Source organism: Carcharhinus amblyrhynchos, chromosome 6 (genome assembly GCF_965287045.1).
Source record: "Carcharhinus amblyrhynchos chromosome 6, sCarAmb.v2.hapA, whole genome shotgun sequence".
Lineage (NCBI taxonomy): Eukaryota > Metazoa > Chordata > Chondrichthyes > Carcharhiniformes > Carcharhinidae > Carcharhinus > Carcharhinus amblyrhynchos.
The window spans coordinates 10,991,938-11,008,359 of NC_137329.1; the positions used below are offsets into that span (position 1 = coordinate 10,991,938).

The 16,422-nt window shown below is 41.4% G+C and overlaps 1 protein-coding gene across 7 annotated transcripts in view; it reads right to left on the minus strand.

Annotated features, from left to right (window-relative positions):
• Nucleotides 1-16,422, minus strand: part of gas2a (growth arrest-specific 2a) — a 161,063-nt gene that overhangs the window by 14,170 nt on the left and 130,471 nt on the right. Inside the window, exon 8 of one of the 7 annotated variants that reach the window (XM_080189899.1) lies at nt 3,663-3,745. The exons of the other annotated variants lie outside the window; for them this stretch is intronic. Coding sequence (XP_080046025.1) covers nt 3,737-3,745 — 9 coding nt within the window. The 3' untranslated portion in view covers nt 3,663-3,736. Of the gene's footprint in view, nt 1-3,662; nt 3,746-16,422 lie in introns of those variants that run through there. 7 annotated transcript variants of the gene reach the window in all.

Genomic DNA, 16,422 nt, shown 5'->3' on the forward strand with positions numbered 1-16,422 from the left:
TGTACCTGCACTAGATGAACTGAAGTGGCTTAGAAGGTAGCTCACCACAAGCTTCTCAAGTGCAATTAGGGATGGGAAACAAATGCTGACTTTACCGGTGACATACACATTCCAGAGTTGACAGCTAGCTAACCCTCATGGATCCGTGTCACATCTTCCACACATCCTGCTGGACATCGAACATCTGCTGCTTGATAAACAGCTCCATTAAACTATGTATAGGTAACATGGATTCACCATGCTAAAATTGTCCCTTGGTGTCTAAAGATGTGAAAGTTAGGTGAATTAGTCACGGTAAATGTGAGGGATTAAGGGGATGTGGGGGCAAGTAAAGTGAGGTGCACGCTGACTGCATACAACATTGACTGTAACAGCCATGTTCTCCTTCCGAGTCTTTTGTTTGTATCATTTGAAGTTGATGGCAGAACTTTTAATATATAAATGATTGAGCATTTTCTATAACTTGTCTTGAAATATTCAGCGTGCATTAAATGCATCTTCTTTCTGAGATCATGGTTAGTGAACATGCCCGATTTCAATCTTGCGGTCTGTTGAGATGAAGGAGGGCCAGTCATATGGCCCACTCACTAGCCTAGGTTGCCCATCACTGGGAAAAACTGTCACTTAGAAAGACACAGAGAGAGTATGTTGGACCTAGATAAAACATTAGTTAGACTACAACTTGAGCACTGCGTGCAGTTCTCATCACCTCATCACAGAAAGGATATAACTGCGCTGGAGAAGGTACAGAGAAGATTTATGAGGATGTAATCAGGATTGGAAGTTATAGCTTTGAGGTGAGATTAGGTAGGCTGGAGCTGTTTTCCTTGGAACAGAGGAGGCTGAAGGGAGATTTGATTGAAATGTACAAGGTTGTAAGGGGCCTGGATAGAGTGGATGGAAAGGACCGTTTACATTAGCAGGGAGGTCACTGACTAGGGGGCATGAAACTAAAGCGATCGGTAAAAAGATTAGAAGGGAGATACAAAAAAAACTTTCACCCAGAGCACGGTTGAGGTCTGGAATGCATTGGCTGAAAGGGTAATTAAGACAGAAACTCTCAACTCATTTAAAGCTGTTTGGATGTGCCCCTGAAGTTCTGTAACCCTCTGGTAAATGGGGTAAGCCACGTCACTTATTTTACAACAAATACAGACACAATGGGCAGAGTGGCCTCCTTCTGTGTAGTTTTCCATATTTTCTGAATGTACAGGAAGGTAGGGAGAAGGCAGAGAAGTGGCAGTATTTGAGATGCTCCTTGGAAAAGACAGCATGGACATGAAAGGTTGAATGACCTTCTGCGCTGTAATGATTCTATGATCAGTAAATATAACCCATTCAAAGAAGTATAGTTTCTTTCATAGACTTGAAATGAGGAGAATATATGGTGCTAACAAGGATGTCCAGATGCTTGGCCTCAATGGGTAGAACACTGATAAATCATGGAGCTTTGGAGGACAGATTAAAAAGTTTAAATCTATATTCATATTAATCTGTATTCAGTTCAAAGGATTGTTATTGACAGATATAGTGCTGATTTAGAACTGATGATATTTGTGGACCAATGTCTTTTGGTTCATTAAAATGAATGGATTGTGAACTTGAATGAAATATTTGTTGTTATAAGGCATTATGTAATTAAAGGAATTTAAATGATATAAATGAATTTTATGAACTAGAGATTTTTTTCAATATAGTAGAGTCTGCAATTGACACTTAGAAATTTATGTTATAGAACTTTATTTTATCCCAGTTCTGCAGGAGGTCCTGAGCTCTGCTCATGGTAAATAGAGTGAGTTGGCATGATTGGACTGAATATCTGACATCTGGGCAGCCCTTTTCAGAAGCTGGGTAAATGAAGCTGGGAATTCTCCCAACTCTGCATATTCGATCCATGGATGAAAATCTGGGTCATAAATCAATCAAACAACAAGGTGGACTGAATTTTACAGCCACCTGTTCATGGGAAAACAAGTGATGTACCCATAAATTAAGATGCTATGTCCCTAGATCACAATTTTACTGTAGGTTGGGTCATAAGTGGGTAATTTGGGCCTCATCCCGCTGCTCTGGTTTAATGAGCATGGGAGAGGCCTCCACCCAACGTACAGCCCTGTAGGTTTCATCTTGTGGGTCGCTGGTCAAAGGGGAAGGATACTTGTGCTAATTGCAGATTTCACCCCCCACCACCCCTCAGTTTTGCCTTCCTACATCCACCCTCACCTCCACACTGTTCAATATGATCCATCCACACTGTCTGCTAGAGCCTGCCAACCCAGCCATGGCAAGATCCCAGACTTACCTGGTTTTTGGGGGCACCTGTGGTTCCTCTTCCTCCCAGGCTTCCTTCAATACTGGCTATGGCCGCTGAACCTGGTGTGAGACAAAGCTGTGGGCCTCCAATTAGCCAATAGCTCTAATGAGGTGGAATGGAGTCTTGGAGACAGACAGATGTCCTGCCTCATTTTAGTTACAGAGCTGTTAGCCCAAAACTCAAAGCGGTTTGAGCCAGCCAAGCGGAGCCAAGCTTGCCCTGAGCTGGAATGCAATATGAAAAATCTGATGATCTTAAGCAGAATGTAATAATGATAAAAGATCAGTCATTCTATAGCTGCCAATCCTTTAGCAGTTTAAGAGCAGCTATATCGGCTAAAATAATGTCAGCGAATATGACAAGTTAATGAAAGGCAGAGAACCAGGAGGAGATCCTTGTGCTTGTTTTGTCTGTGGAGGGACACGGCTGCAGTTGTTCTGGGGAAATCTCACTTTTAGGTACTGCTTTTCATGTGCACAGGGGTTTGATTTTTGTGTGCATGAGGTCGTGGGTTTGTGTCCTTGCAAGTCTCCTTTTTTTATGTATGGGATTTGACATTTTTGTGAAGTCTTGCATTTTTGCCAATTCTTGCCTCATGTTAGCTATAGGTTTGCGCTATCCAACCTCAGTGAACAGAAACTTAGTTCAGACTTCCAGAACTAAGATTATAGTCCATTGGCGTAGACTAAAGTAGAATTCAGCCCTCATAGAAGAAAGCAGTACGTAGTTGTCCAAATGCGTCAACCGGTCACCATTTACACCACATTTGAAATTGGTATTATTTTCCCTCGAGGGAAGAGCAAAGCTTGAGGATCCTGTTTATAATACAACCCAAGATGGACAATAATAATTTTGTTTCTTCTTGTTTTCAAACTTGCACTCTTGCTATTTATTCATTGCCAACATTTTTTAATTTAATCGGAAATAAGTTCCTGGAAGGTTATGATTTATGCTGAATGAGCGCTTTATTTCTAACTGAGAATTATGTGCTGTCACATGCAGAAGGGAAAAAGATTAAGCAATAACTCCATTGCTGAAGAATGATACAATGCAAGATTCATTAACCTGTTGGAGGAAAATCCATCAAAAAAATCCTTACAGGTCACTGTTCTGCCAGGGGACCAATCCCTTGGCTTCTGAATGATGAAATAATTATATCTGGTGTGATGCTTTTTTTTCAATCAAGTCATTCACTCACAATAGAATACTGGCAGTTTTTAATAACTTCAGAGGAAAGCTGAAAGTGTCACTTAAAAGAGTGAAATACATGGAAGTATTGCCTGAAGCAAGCAATTACTTTTTCCAGAACAACAATAATTGTTTAATGTTTTACTTTATTACAGAAAGCCAATCTTTAAAAAAGAAATCCTTGTTGGTGACTGGCAAAGGTGACCTTTTTTCCAATTTTCAAACTGATGACATTCAGTAAATCTGAAAACAGTAAAGGAAAAATCTGCTTTAAATTATATATTTAATAAGATGCTTAGTTAAATCCCAGTTAAAATTCCTCAAATCCATCCATTTAGATAAATTAAAAATTGAGGAATGTTTTGGGCAAAGAAGAAGCAGATAGATTTCTCATAATTTCCAAAAGCTTAACACAGGACAGCAGCCAAACCTAATGGCCAACAAACCTGTACCAGGAGCTGTGTAGGATACAAAGTTAAAGTTTAACATGAGTGTCACAAGTTGGCTTACATTGACACTGCATTGAAGTTACTGTGAAAATCCCCGAGTTGCCACACTCCAGCGCCTGCCTGGGTACACTGAAGGAGAATTTAGCAAGGCCAATGCCAGGACGGCTTTTGGATTGTAGGAGGAAACTGGAGCACCTGGAGCAAACTCACACAGATACGGGGAGAACGTGCAGACTCTGCACAGACAGTGACTCAAATTCGGGTCCTTGGCACTGTGAGGCAGCAGTGCTAACCACTGTGCCACTGTGCTGCCAGTGCCTGCTGGATTTTCACAGTTCATGCTCCCTCAGAGTATCACAACTCTTCTCACCTAGTTTGTGATAAGAGAACCTTTTGAAGGGCAAGTTCAAAAGGTCTTACCCAAGTCCTTCATACCAACCAATGACCCTTTTCCTCTATTCAATGGTCACTCATAACCTCCATGACAACCTATGGCATTTCAATGCCAATTTACCTAGTGTAGACTATATTACTATAGGATTAATTGGTTCTGTATAATGTGATCTGTGAAAAAGTTTTTTTTTAATATTGAAACTTAATTTTCCTATAAAAAGCTCGTATTATTACAGGCCTACAAAACTGTCTATCAACCAAAAGTATTAATAGCCCAAACTGTAAGAACTTGAACCACTTCCTCTTTGCCCATTGTAAATAAATATTCAGCAATTTAGAAAGGAATCTAATAGAGAAAACTGTTCAAATAATGTTTTCTCCGGGTACAGCTGTTTCAACAGACTAACTGATGTTTGGGCTCTCAGCCAAGAATACACAATGAGGCTCACAATGATTCATGTGGCAGTTCTTGAATCTGTCTGTCCCTTGACATAGTTTCCACCCTGATACAGCTAACCAATCTTAAATATACAGTTCTTGCAGTCTATTTTGCTGCTGTCATACCTAAGCAATGTCTATACCCGAGAAACAAGGTTTATTAATAAAGCACAAAAGCCCAATATACTGGGGTAACCTGGATGAAGTTGGCACTGTGAGTGAAGAGAAACAAACCCTTGGAAATAATATTCCTGAAATTAAATCTGAAACCAATGACCAACTTTCAAAAAGAGCTGGGCCATAAGTAACAAAGGCAGAAGCCACACACAAAGTCAAGGGACCAGAGATAGCTCCAGCTAGTGTGCCAACAAAGTTGGTGGAGATGACTGGTGGATGGATGGAATTTAAACCTGCATCTCAAGCCAAGCCTGAATCCCAACTCAAGTCTGAATCCTAACTTCAGCCCAAACTTCAGTCTCAGCCTGAACACCAGCCTCAGATTAGAGCAGCTGTCAAGGAGGGGCGTAGGGAGACACATTCAGAGACAACCCAAGAGCAGCCAGCTGGAGCCCTGGCACTGGAGTCCAGCAAAGCTCACCCTGTTGCAGCCTCGAAACAAGAGTCAGCAGGAGAATCCATTTCAGCTATCCTGCAATTGCTTAATGTTTCTCTCGGAAATCATCACTCACCTGATGAAGGAGCGACGCTCCGAAAGCTCATGCTACCAAATAAACCTGTTGGACTTTAACCAGGTGTTGTGAAATTACTTACTATCAGCTTGTGGTAACAGCTTTTATTTCTCTGCCTCTCCTAAATTCTTCATAATCTTCTATACCTCTATCATGTCTCCTCTCAATCCCCTTTGCTCCCCAACTAGAGGGGATCTGCACTTCTAACATCTAACAAGCTAACCATCATTGAATCTCCCAGCATTAACATCCTGGAGATTATTACTGACCAGAAACTTAAATGGAACTGCTACATAATTCCTGTGGTCAAAGAGGCTGGAAATTCTGCAGTGAGTAATTCCTTTCCTGATTCCCCAAAGTCTATCTATGATCTAGAACGTACGAATCAGGAAAGTGATGGGGGCTCACATAAATGCAATTCTAACAATGATGAGGAAGTTCAATGCCATTCAAGACAAAGCAGTTTGCTTGACTGGCAGCACTTTCAACATTGACTCCCTTCACCAATTCTGTATCACAGGAGCAGGGTCTACCATCTACAAGACAAACTGGAGTAACTCACTTCCTCCACATGTAACATCCAAATATAACATCCTAAAAGGACAAACATTAATATCTCCAAGTTCATCTCCATACCACACAGCATCCTGACTTGGAATTGTATTTATTGTTGCTGTGTTCAAATTCTGGAATGACCTTCTTATCTTAAGTGTGTAAATCACATTAGCTGCAGCAGTTCAAGGAGGTGGCTTAGAATTAGGCAGCTACTGCTGGCTAAAACTCAAGTCGCATTGACAAATGATTTTTTAAAATATTCAAAATAGCACGAGAAGGAGTCACACTGTTCTGCCCTTATCAAATACTTCTATTATTTTTTACCCTTCAAATATTCATCCAATTCCCTGTTGAATGTTATGATTAAATCCTCCACTCAAATACTTCCTTTATTCCCAAGGATTAGTAATTCTTCCTAGGTAGTGAGAAGATGGCCAAAAAAGATTGAGAGGAAAACACACAATGGAAATGAGAGAAAGTAAAATGAAAGTTGTAAGAGAAGTCACTGACACAGAGAAATGAGTAGCTGGAGAGTACTTTTGCTATACAAAATACAAAGAATACAAAGAAAAATTAATAAACTCCAGAGAAAGGAGTGAGAATTATTCTCACAAAGACGCTCTCAAATGTTTTTCAAGGCAACAAGTGAGTACCACAATGTAAAACCAGATCATATCAATGCAAAATGTACAAAAAGTCAATAAGAAAATCATAATCTACAGTGAGGGATGAATTAATACAAGGTAGATCAATAGAAATGAGTCCTTTATGTCTAGACAGTTCAGTCTGATGACAGAAAGACAACCACAAAATAAATTCCAAATTCAATGGCAAAATTTAAGCATTTACCATGTATTAGTTGTTTATGACACCAGAAATATATTTAGAGTCAATAATAAGCTGCCTGAAAGCAACATTAGCATGTCTGACTTACTGGAGCTTGATGAGATTACTAAGGATAAACTGTCTACTCATTATTTTTTGTAAAGGTCATGTATATGTATTGAATATTGTTCCTCTAAAAATAACTTAAACTTGTTCCTATGTTGATATTGTCATTTGGCATAGCTATGATATCACTCAAATCTCCCACCTCACCCCACCTGCAACTATTAGCATTCTGTGAGTTACCATTGACCAGAAACAGAACAGGACCAGCTGAATAAATATTCTGGCTACAAGAACAGGCCAGAGGTTAGAAATTCTCATCATCATTGCTACTCTTTTCAATTATAATATGTGCTGCAATATGGAAACTATGCAGAACAACTTAGTTAACGCTTGTATACAGAAAAGACAATTAAACAATCTCCGGGCATAACTTAAAGGTAAACAATCATTTTCAGAAGGTCAGGGAAAAATGGTGGAGACAGAGTAGAAAAAACAGCTATGTAATCAAAGACAAGTTAATGTTGTGAATAATTTTCATCAAAGTTTCTATTTGGCAGCCTGCAATTCTTTCAATCCATTACCTTTCTCTTGCAATGGGCTCTGCCCAAAAGTTAAAATAAAAAGCTTATATTTATACAAATGTACAGACAAGGACAGGTAAAATATCTGTTGGGTTAATCAAACCTATCCTATCCTGGCCTGGCAATATTTTTAACACACAATCTCATTCTCTACTTACCCTTCACTACCCCATCCCCACCCCAATGGAAGCAATTGGGAAAGGCACAACGAAAATAACTTGGAAACTCTTAGAGTCATAGAGGTTTACAGCATGGAAACAGGCCCTTCGGCCCAACCTGTCCATACTTTTTTTAAAAATCCCTAAGCTAATCCCAATTGCCCGCATTTGGCCCATATTTCTCTATACCCATCATACCCATGTAACTATCTAAACGCTTTTTAAAAGACAAAACTGTACCCACATCTACTACTACCTCTGGTAGCTGTGAAAAAAATTGCCCCTCTGGGCACTTTTGTATCTCTCCCCTCTCACCTTAAACTTATGCCCCCTAGTTTTAGACTCCCTGACCTTTGGGTGCCCTTTTCACTTTTAGATCTATTTGTAATCTATTTTCACTTTTTATCCTCAAATCTGCATCTAGCATTGTGTCATCTTCAAACTGTCAGATAGTGGCCCTGATGCCTTCACAGGCTGATGAAATTAAATCTAATAATGCTATGGCTAATGGTGTCCAACAAGGGTTTCCCATAGAAGTTAGATACTGCATCAGCATTACTATTAAAAGCTAAGTCCAATACTTTACTTCCCCTTGCTTCTTCCTCAATATTTAAGGAAACAATTGTTTATAATATCTTCAAATCTTTCAGCTATACTGCCCTCCAAACTAGATAGATCTATGATATCCCATCATTTCCACATGTCAAAGTATTTCATGGTCAATTCATGGTTAATTTTGAAGTTACGCAACAAGATATTGCAGTCAATTTTACACAAGGTGCAACAACTGCTGAGTATTTTGTGTGTTCGTTATTTTTATTTCAGATATCCAGCACCTGTGGTATTTTGTCTTTGTGGAATATGAATTTGTTGGTCATTATAAGACCCCATCCCATGTTTTCTTACTCATTTTAATTAAGTAATAAGGGTTATTATGTAATTCTGTATGTGCAGTTTGACTATGCCTTTAAATTAAAGGAAATATATCAAGAAGTGATATAGAATATATAGAAACCCTACAGTGCAGAAAGAGGCCATTCGGCCCATCAAATCTGCACCGAAACAATCCAACCCAGGCCCTATCCCCGCGTCCCAACATATTTACCTGCTAATCCTTCTAACTTACACATCCCGGGACACTAAGAGGCAATTTTAGCTTGGCCATTCAACCTAACCTGCTATGTGGGAGGAAACCGGAGCCCCTGGAGGAAACCCACGCAGACACTGGGAGAATGTGCAAACTCCGCACAGACAGTGACCCGAGCTGGGAATCAAACCCAAGTCCCTGGAGCTGTGAAGCAGCAGTGCGAACCACTGTGCTACCATCCACCCGTTTAAAAATAATGCTTCAAGTGTTGAAAAGCCCATTAACATGATTCTGTGGGACATAAGTTTTGTTTTTGTAACCTACAACCTAGTTCATATTCTGCTTTACAAAAATAATGTGTAGATTTTTATTATTCATTTAAAGATCCAAAAGTGATCCCTCCCTTGAGCAAAGATTATAATTGTCGGTTCATATTGTTTAGAGATCAACCTACAATTAGCTGTACTGTTCATTTCAGGGAAATTTTAAAGAATGAAAGCAGCTGCACAGCAAAAGGGCAGAAGGGAATAGCAAAAGATGAACAAACAGAATTAATAAAGGAAGAGTAGAAGCGTAGCAAAGCAGCAGAATGAGACTGGAATGAAATGAGAATGGTTACAGACTGCTGAAGCAGTTGAGGTAGTACAATAATATCAGACATTCCATCACATTACCAAGTGAGTGTTGCATTACTGGAGAAACTGCCCCGTCAATGAAGGCTGAGGATCTGTCTGCCTGATCTAGCAGTGAGCTGATTGTTAAAGATCTTGTGCTGAAATATTTTCCTGAAGTTATGGCCAACACTTCTCCTTCAACCAACATCATGAATTCTCAAAAAAATTCTAAGTGCCGAATTTGTCTAAAAACTGGAGTAAATCCTGATGTTTTTTTCAGCAGAACTTTCAAAGTGGATCTCCCACAGTCTGTGCATCACAAAGTGCCCTAGTGTGAATCACACTGAATAGCTGGGCATGTGGCCTATTTCTGCTGAAGAGGCCAGCAACATAACATTGAGTGGACTACTGCACATAAGCCGATCTATCATAGCGGACATCGGCGCATGCACCGTGGTCCGCTCAATGCTGTCCCTCTGTCCTCCACACGCTCCCTGACTGCTGGTCTCTCAGATGTGTCCAGGCCAGCCCCGACCCCCTCCTCCCAATCCCAGCCCTCTTCAATCACCCCGGCAATCCTGATCTCCCCGATCCCAGCCTCCTTCAATCACCCCGGCTATCCAGATCTCCCCGAACTGCCCGACAGGCTGACTTCCCCCCATTCCGATGGCCAGCCTCAATCAGCCCTTCCCTCCCCTCCGTCTGACACCGGCAGCCCCCACAGAGTTACAGCGGGATCACCCTCCCCTCACCGCCCCCAGAGGCCCAGTTCCCCTCTAGGCCCTGCCCTCCTCTGCCCTGCCCCCTTGGCACTGCCTGAAGCCTGGTGATCAGTGCCAAGGTGCCCTTTGGGCATTGCCACTTTGCCCCTCAGGCAGTGCCAGGGATTCAGGCTGGCATTGCCAAGCTGGCAATGCCCAGGGGGTATCCCCTTACCCTGACCCACTAATGATATTTAAATGGTCATTTAAATAGTTTATTCAACTCCGTGCTGATTTCTGGCATTAAGCTGACAGCGTCGGAAATCCAACAGCCAGAGACACACAGAGGCCACAGCACCCAGCCGGAAGCCCACTACACGACCTCTGCTTATAGCAAGCTGCACTCCCCCCATTTTAAACAGAACAGTTGGTTATTTATCTCATTGCTGTTTGTGGAATCTTACTATGCACAAATTATTTGTTGTGTAACCTAGACTACAAAACTGGTTACATTTTAACGCAAGTTACTGTGTATAAAGCACTTAAAAATTTCAGGCACTATGACAAGGAAAGTCTTCCTTTCTATCATATAATAGCAATAGTTGTATCAATAGCACATATTCAAAGACAAAGGGCTGGACTTCCCCCCTGCTTGGCGTGTTTTCCAGTGGCTAGCCATTGATTGCTGGTGAGATCTTCTGGACCCGCCGATGTCCAAAACACGTTGTGCGGCTTGGGGAATCCGTCGCAGGGAGGTTGACCTTTGGCAGGACTGGAAGATCCTGCTGACAGGAAGGGCCAGAAAAGCCTATCCAAAGTATGCAAGTGACCCTAAAACATTTTGGTGCTAAATATTTGTACGTGCTTTTTTTTGCATTCACTTGCCAAATCAATAATGACCTGGGTTTAATTTTTGGCAGGTATTTTCTGCCAACCTCTTTAGATTCTACAATTCAGATTTCACTTTTTATTGCTATTTTTTCCTCAAACAAATTTGTTGCATTTTATTATGCTGCATTCATCAGCTTTTAGATGGTTAACATAGCAGCTGCTATTCTGAGTGAACTGAAAATATATCCTTCCCTAAATTAGCTTCAGAGCCGACTCTACATTAAAAGTTAATGAAAATGTGACATACACCTTTTTTTCACATCAGTTACGTCACTCTGTAATTGTTCAAGTTGCAAAAGATAATTATAGCAATTACCAGGGGAATAGTGATTCAAATTCCCATCACTGGACTCTTCTCCATTATTTCCACTATTTGCTTAAATTTATGCTGTTAAATCTGGGAGAGCAGCTTTATTCTATTTTGGATAAAAAGTTCTTGTTGAGATGTTGCATTTTAACCTCTCGTGATTCAACATATTGAGCATTTTATTAATGCTGACAAAGTATAGATGCTATACAATTTGCCTCCATCAATTTGTTATGTTCTATTTGTCCTGAAAGTAAGTCGTTAAGTCAATTGGTTCATGGGAGTGGAGTCAATACTCAAATGCTGATTTTGACTCATTGTAGAAACCAGTTGGGTGAGGACAAGGCCAAGTGGCAAACCACACATCTTCTGAAGAGTGAGGTCCTGGCAATTTTACCACCCTGGTCAGTTGCCCACTTGAAATTGGGAAGTAACTTCTGGCTGGCAAATGCAATATTAAATAGCAGGAGACCAGGCCAATGGATGGCAAATGGCCAGGCCAGGCCAGGCCAGGCAAACTCTCAGAACTTTGGCAAGTTTCAAGGAGGGGGCTTCATATAGGACTGGCAAGGCCTCTACTTCTCTTGTGGGGATCGCCGGAGTAGTCCTGTCGCTCCTCCTGGCCCACAAAGGAATTTAAAAAGGTAAAACCTTCCACTTCTGGTCTTGACTGCTCTTCCTGCTAGCTTGACTTGCCTCTTCATTTCAATAGCTGAAATAGCATTTAAGTTCCAGTGACATAATAGGAGCACAATTTGCATATTTAAGGAAGGTTTTCAGTGACTGCCTTTGATTCTATGTCACAAACATTGGTGGGAAGGCAAGTGGTGAGGATGACATAAAGGGTGGGATTTTCCCACCACGCTCGCCCCAAGACTGGAAACTCCCACCTGAGGTCAACAGACTTTTGCATGGTCCGTGCCCCTCGCCTGCTATGATTCCTATGGCGGGCGGGATGGCAACATTCTCCCCAAAGAGTCTACAGGAGAACACAAACACGTTAAGTGAGTGAGCAAAAATTTGGTAGACGAAATATAATGTCGGAAAATGTAAAGATATGCACTTTGGTAGGCAGAATAAAGGAGCTTAATATTTTTAAATGGAGAAGAATGGAAGAAAGCTGCCGCACAGAGAGATCTGGGGCTTCTTAAGCATAGATCACAAAAACTAGTATACAAGTTCAGTAGGTAATGGAATCTTGGCCTTTATTTCAAATGAAATGATGTATAAAAATAGGAATGTCTTGTTAAAGTAATACAAAGTAGACCTTGGATCACACTTGGAATACCTGTGAACAATTTTGGTTCCCTTATTAAGGGAAAGATATACTGGCATTGGAGGCAGTCCAAAGAAGTTTCACGAGGTTGATCCACATACGGAGGGATTTTCTTTTGAGGAAAGGTTGAGTTTAGAATGAGAGATGACTTTACTGAGGCATATAGGATTGGTGTAAAGATTCGCATTCTAATCGGTAATCTCTAAACTGTCTGTGCTTTATATGCTCTGTCCGAGGCCAGAACTCTCCATTCACCTGATGAAGAGGGAGTCCCCTCGAAAGCTTGTGAGTTTACTATCAAATAAATCAGTTGGACTAAAACCTGGTGTTGTCAGACTTTTTACTGCGTATAGGATTCTCAGGGAGCTTGACAGGGTAGATGCTGAGAGATTGTTTTGCGTTATAAAAGAATCTAGGACCAGAGGGCATAATCTGAGTAGGGAGTCACTTGTCTAAAATGGAGGAGGGGTATTTTCTTCTTTCACAGCGTCATGAATCTGTGGAATTCTTTACCACAGGGGGCTGTAGAGACTGGGTTGTTCAATATGTTCAAAGCTGAGACAAACAAGTTTTTAATCAGAAAGTGAATCGAGGGTTATGGGGATAAGGTGGGAAAGTGGAGTTGAGGATTATCACATGAGATTAGTCATGATCTCATTGAACTTCAGAGCAGATTTGGTGAGCCAAATGGCCTACTTCTGTTCCTATGTTCTTATGGTCTAATGGTAATGTTAACGATGGTGAGTTTGAGGCTGAAACGTCTTGTGCTCTGTGGAGATAGGAGGGTCATGAATATATGTAACTCTGGGTCCTATAGTATAATGTTGCCAGAGATATCTTGGCAGAATTAGTTGCAACTTGGTCAGTGGGGTGAAAGAAATTGAATAAAATACTGCGAATGCTGAAAGTCTGAAATCAAAACAGAGGATGCTGGATAAACTCAGTAGGTCTGGCATCTATGGAGAGAAAAAATGAGATAATGTTTTGAGTTACATGACTCTTCTACAGAACTGAAGAGAGATAAGATGAATTATATAGTACTTGTGCAGTTAAATGTAAAAATCAGATTTTCAGTTTTCACTGAGCCTTTGTTCTTCTATTAACACATTTTGCTCTCTTACATAAGAACATAAGAAATAGGAGCAGGAGTAGGCCATCCAGCCCTTCGAGCCTGCCCCGCCAATCAATAAGATCATGGCTGATCTGTCGTGGCTCAGTTCCACATTCCCGCCCTCTCCCCATAACCCTTAATCCCCTCGCTTATCAAAAACCCATCAACCCGCGTCTTAAAAATATTTAGCGAGGCAGCCTCCACCACCTCAACGGGCAGAGAATTCCAGAGATTCACCATCCTTTGACTGAAGAAGTTCCTCCTCAACTCCGTTCTAAACCGCCCCCCCCCCCTTAATCTTGAGGCTGTGCCCTCTAGTCCTATTGTCTTTTCTGAGCGGGAAGAGCCTCTCCACCTCTATCCTATCCATCCCATTCATCATCTTATACGCCTCAATGAGATCTCCCCTCATTCTTCTAAACTCTAACGAGTACAAGCCTAGTTTATTCAGCCTCTCCTCATAGCTCAACCCCCTCAACTCTGGTATCAGCCTAGTAAACCTCCTCTGCACTCCCTCCAAGGCCAAAATATCCTTGCGTAAGTACGGCGACCAAAACTGCACACAGTACTCCAGCTGCGGCCTCACCAATGCCCTATACAGCTGCAGCAAGACCTCCCTACTTTTATATTCAATCCCCCTCACTATGAAGGCCAGCATCCCATTAGCCTTCCTGACCACCTGCTGCACCTGCAGGCTGGGTTTTTGCGACTCATGCATTAATGTTTCCTTAGTCATTAATGCTATCAGTAAAACCCTCTTTGTGTTAGGTCCATGACATCTTTGTCAATCTCTCTGTAGCTCTGAACTATTCCTGACTTTATATTCTGCTTCTTTTCCTCCACCCCGCCCCCCACAATATAATTTATCACATTTGTATCCCTCTTCTATTCTGTGGATGAGTAATTGGACTTGAAACGTTAACTTTGTTTCACACTCCACAGATGCTGCCAGATGCTGCTAGATGAGGGCAGCGCAGTTGATGTTGTCTACATGGACTTTAGCAAGGCCTTTGACAAGGTGCCGATTGGTAGGTTGTTGCATAAAGTTAAATTTCACGGGATCCAGGGCAAGGTATCTAAATGGATACAAAATTGGCTTTCTGACAGAAGCCAGAGGGTGGTTGTAGAGAGTTGTTTTTCAAACTGGAGGCCTGTGACCAGTGGTGTGCCTCAGGGGTCAGTGCTGGGCCCACTGTGATTTGTCATTTATATTAATGATTTGGATGAGAATATAGGGGGCATGGTTAGCAAGTTTGCAGGTGACACCAAGATTGGTGGCATTGTGGACAGTGAAGAAAGTTATCTCCAAATGCAACAGGATCTTGATCAATTGGGTCAGTGGGCTGATGAATGGCAGGTAGAGTTTAATTTAGTGCAAAATGATACATTTTGGTAGATTGAACCAAGGCAGGACTTACTCAGTTAATGGTAGGGTGCTAGGGATAGTTGCAGAGCAAAGAGATCTAGGGGTACATGTTCATTGCTCCTTGAAAGTGGAGTCACAGTTGGATAGAGTGGTGAAGAAGGCATTCAGCATGCTTGGTTTCATCGGTCAGCACATTGAATACAAGAGTTGGGACGTCTTGTTGAAGTTTACAAGACACTGATAAGGCCACACTTGGAATACTGTGTGCAATTCTAGTCACCGTATTATAGGAAGGATATTATTAAACTAGAAAGAGTGCAGAAAAGATTTACTAAGATGCTACCGGGACTTGATGGATTGAGTTATAAGCAGAGGCTGAATAGACTGGGACTTTTTTCTCTGAAGTGTAGGAAGCTGAGGGGTGACCTTATAGAGGTCTATAAAATGAGAGGCATAGACAGGGTAGTCAATATTCTTTCCCAAGATAGGGGAGTCTAAAACTAGAGGATGTAGGTTTAGGTGAGAGGAGAGAGATACAAAAGTGTCCAAAGGGGCACTTCTTTCACACAGAGGATGGTAAGTGTCTGGAACAAGCTGCCAGAGGTAGTAGTAGAGGTGAGTGTAATTTTATTTTTTAAAAAGCATTTAGATAGTTACATGGGTACAATGGGTGTAGAGGGATATGGGCCAAATGTGGGCAATTGGGATTAGCTTAGGGGTTTATAAATAAAGGGGGGCATGGACAAGTCGGGCTGAAGGGTCTATTTCCATGCTGTAAACCTTTATGATTCTATCTCATGATTTTATCTCGCATTTTCTGTATACATTGCATTTGAAAGTAATCCTGGAGATCTGATCTGATTAAAGATACCAAACTCACAGTGGAAGTTTGTTTTTGTGATGACAATTTGATTTTGGTGTTGACGTTCTAAAAAAGTAGAGTTTGACAATGATTGAGCCTCTAGTAGAATCCATTGGAGAGAAGAACAGTTAAGAACTAACAAGCGTGCACAGATGAAGGAATTACACATGGATGCTAGAAAAACCAGCAATGGTGGGGGAATGCTTGCAGAAGCCCTTTGGGGGGCTGCAGTTGTCAAGTCAGTTCCTCACAAACCCTTGCCGCCTCTTTGAAGAAGATCTTTGATCTGGCAGTCATGCTATACTCGTGGCGGTGGAGCTGGCCATTGTCCTCAAACTTTATGCCTCTGGTATTTACGATGTGGATATGCCGGCGTTGGACTGGGGTAAACACAGTAAAAAGTCTGACAACACCTGGTTTTAGTCCAACTGATTTATTTGATAGTAAACGCACAAGCTTTCAGGTTAGTCCCTTTGTCAGGTGAATGGAGAGTTCTGGCCTCAGACAGAGCACATAAAGCACAGACAGATTCTAATCAGTAATCTCTAAAC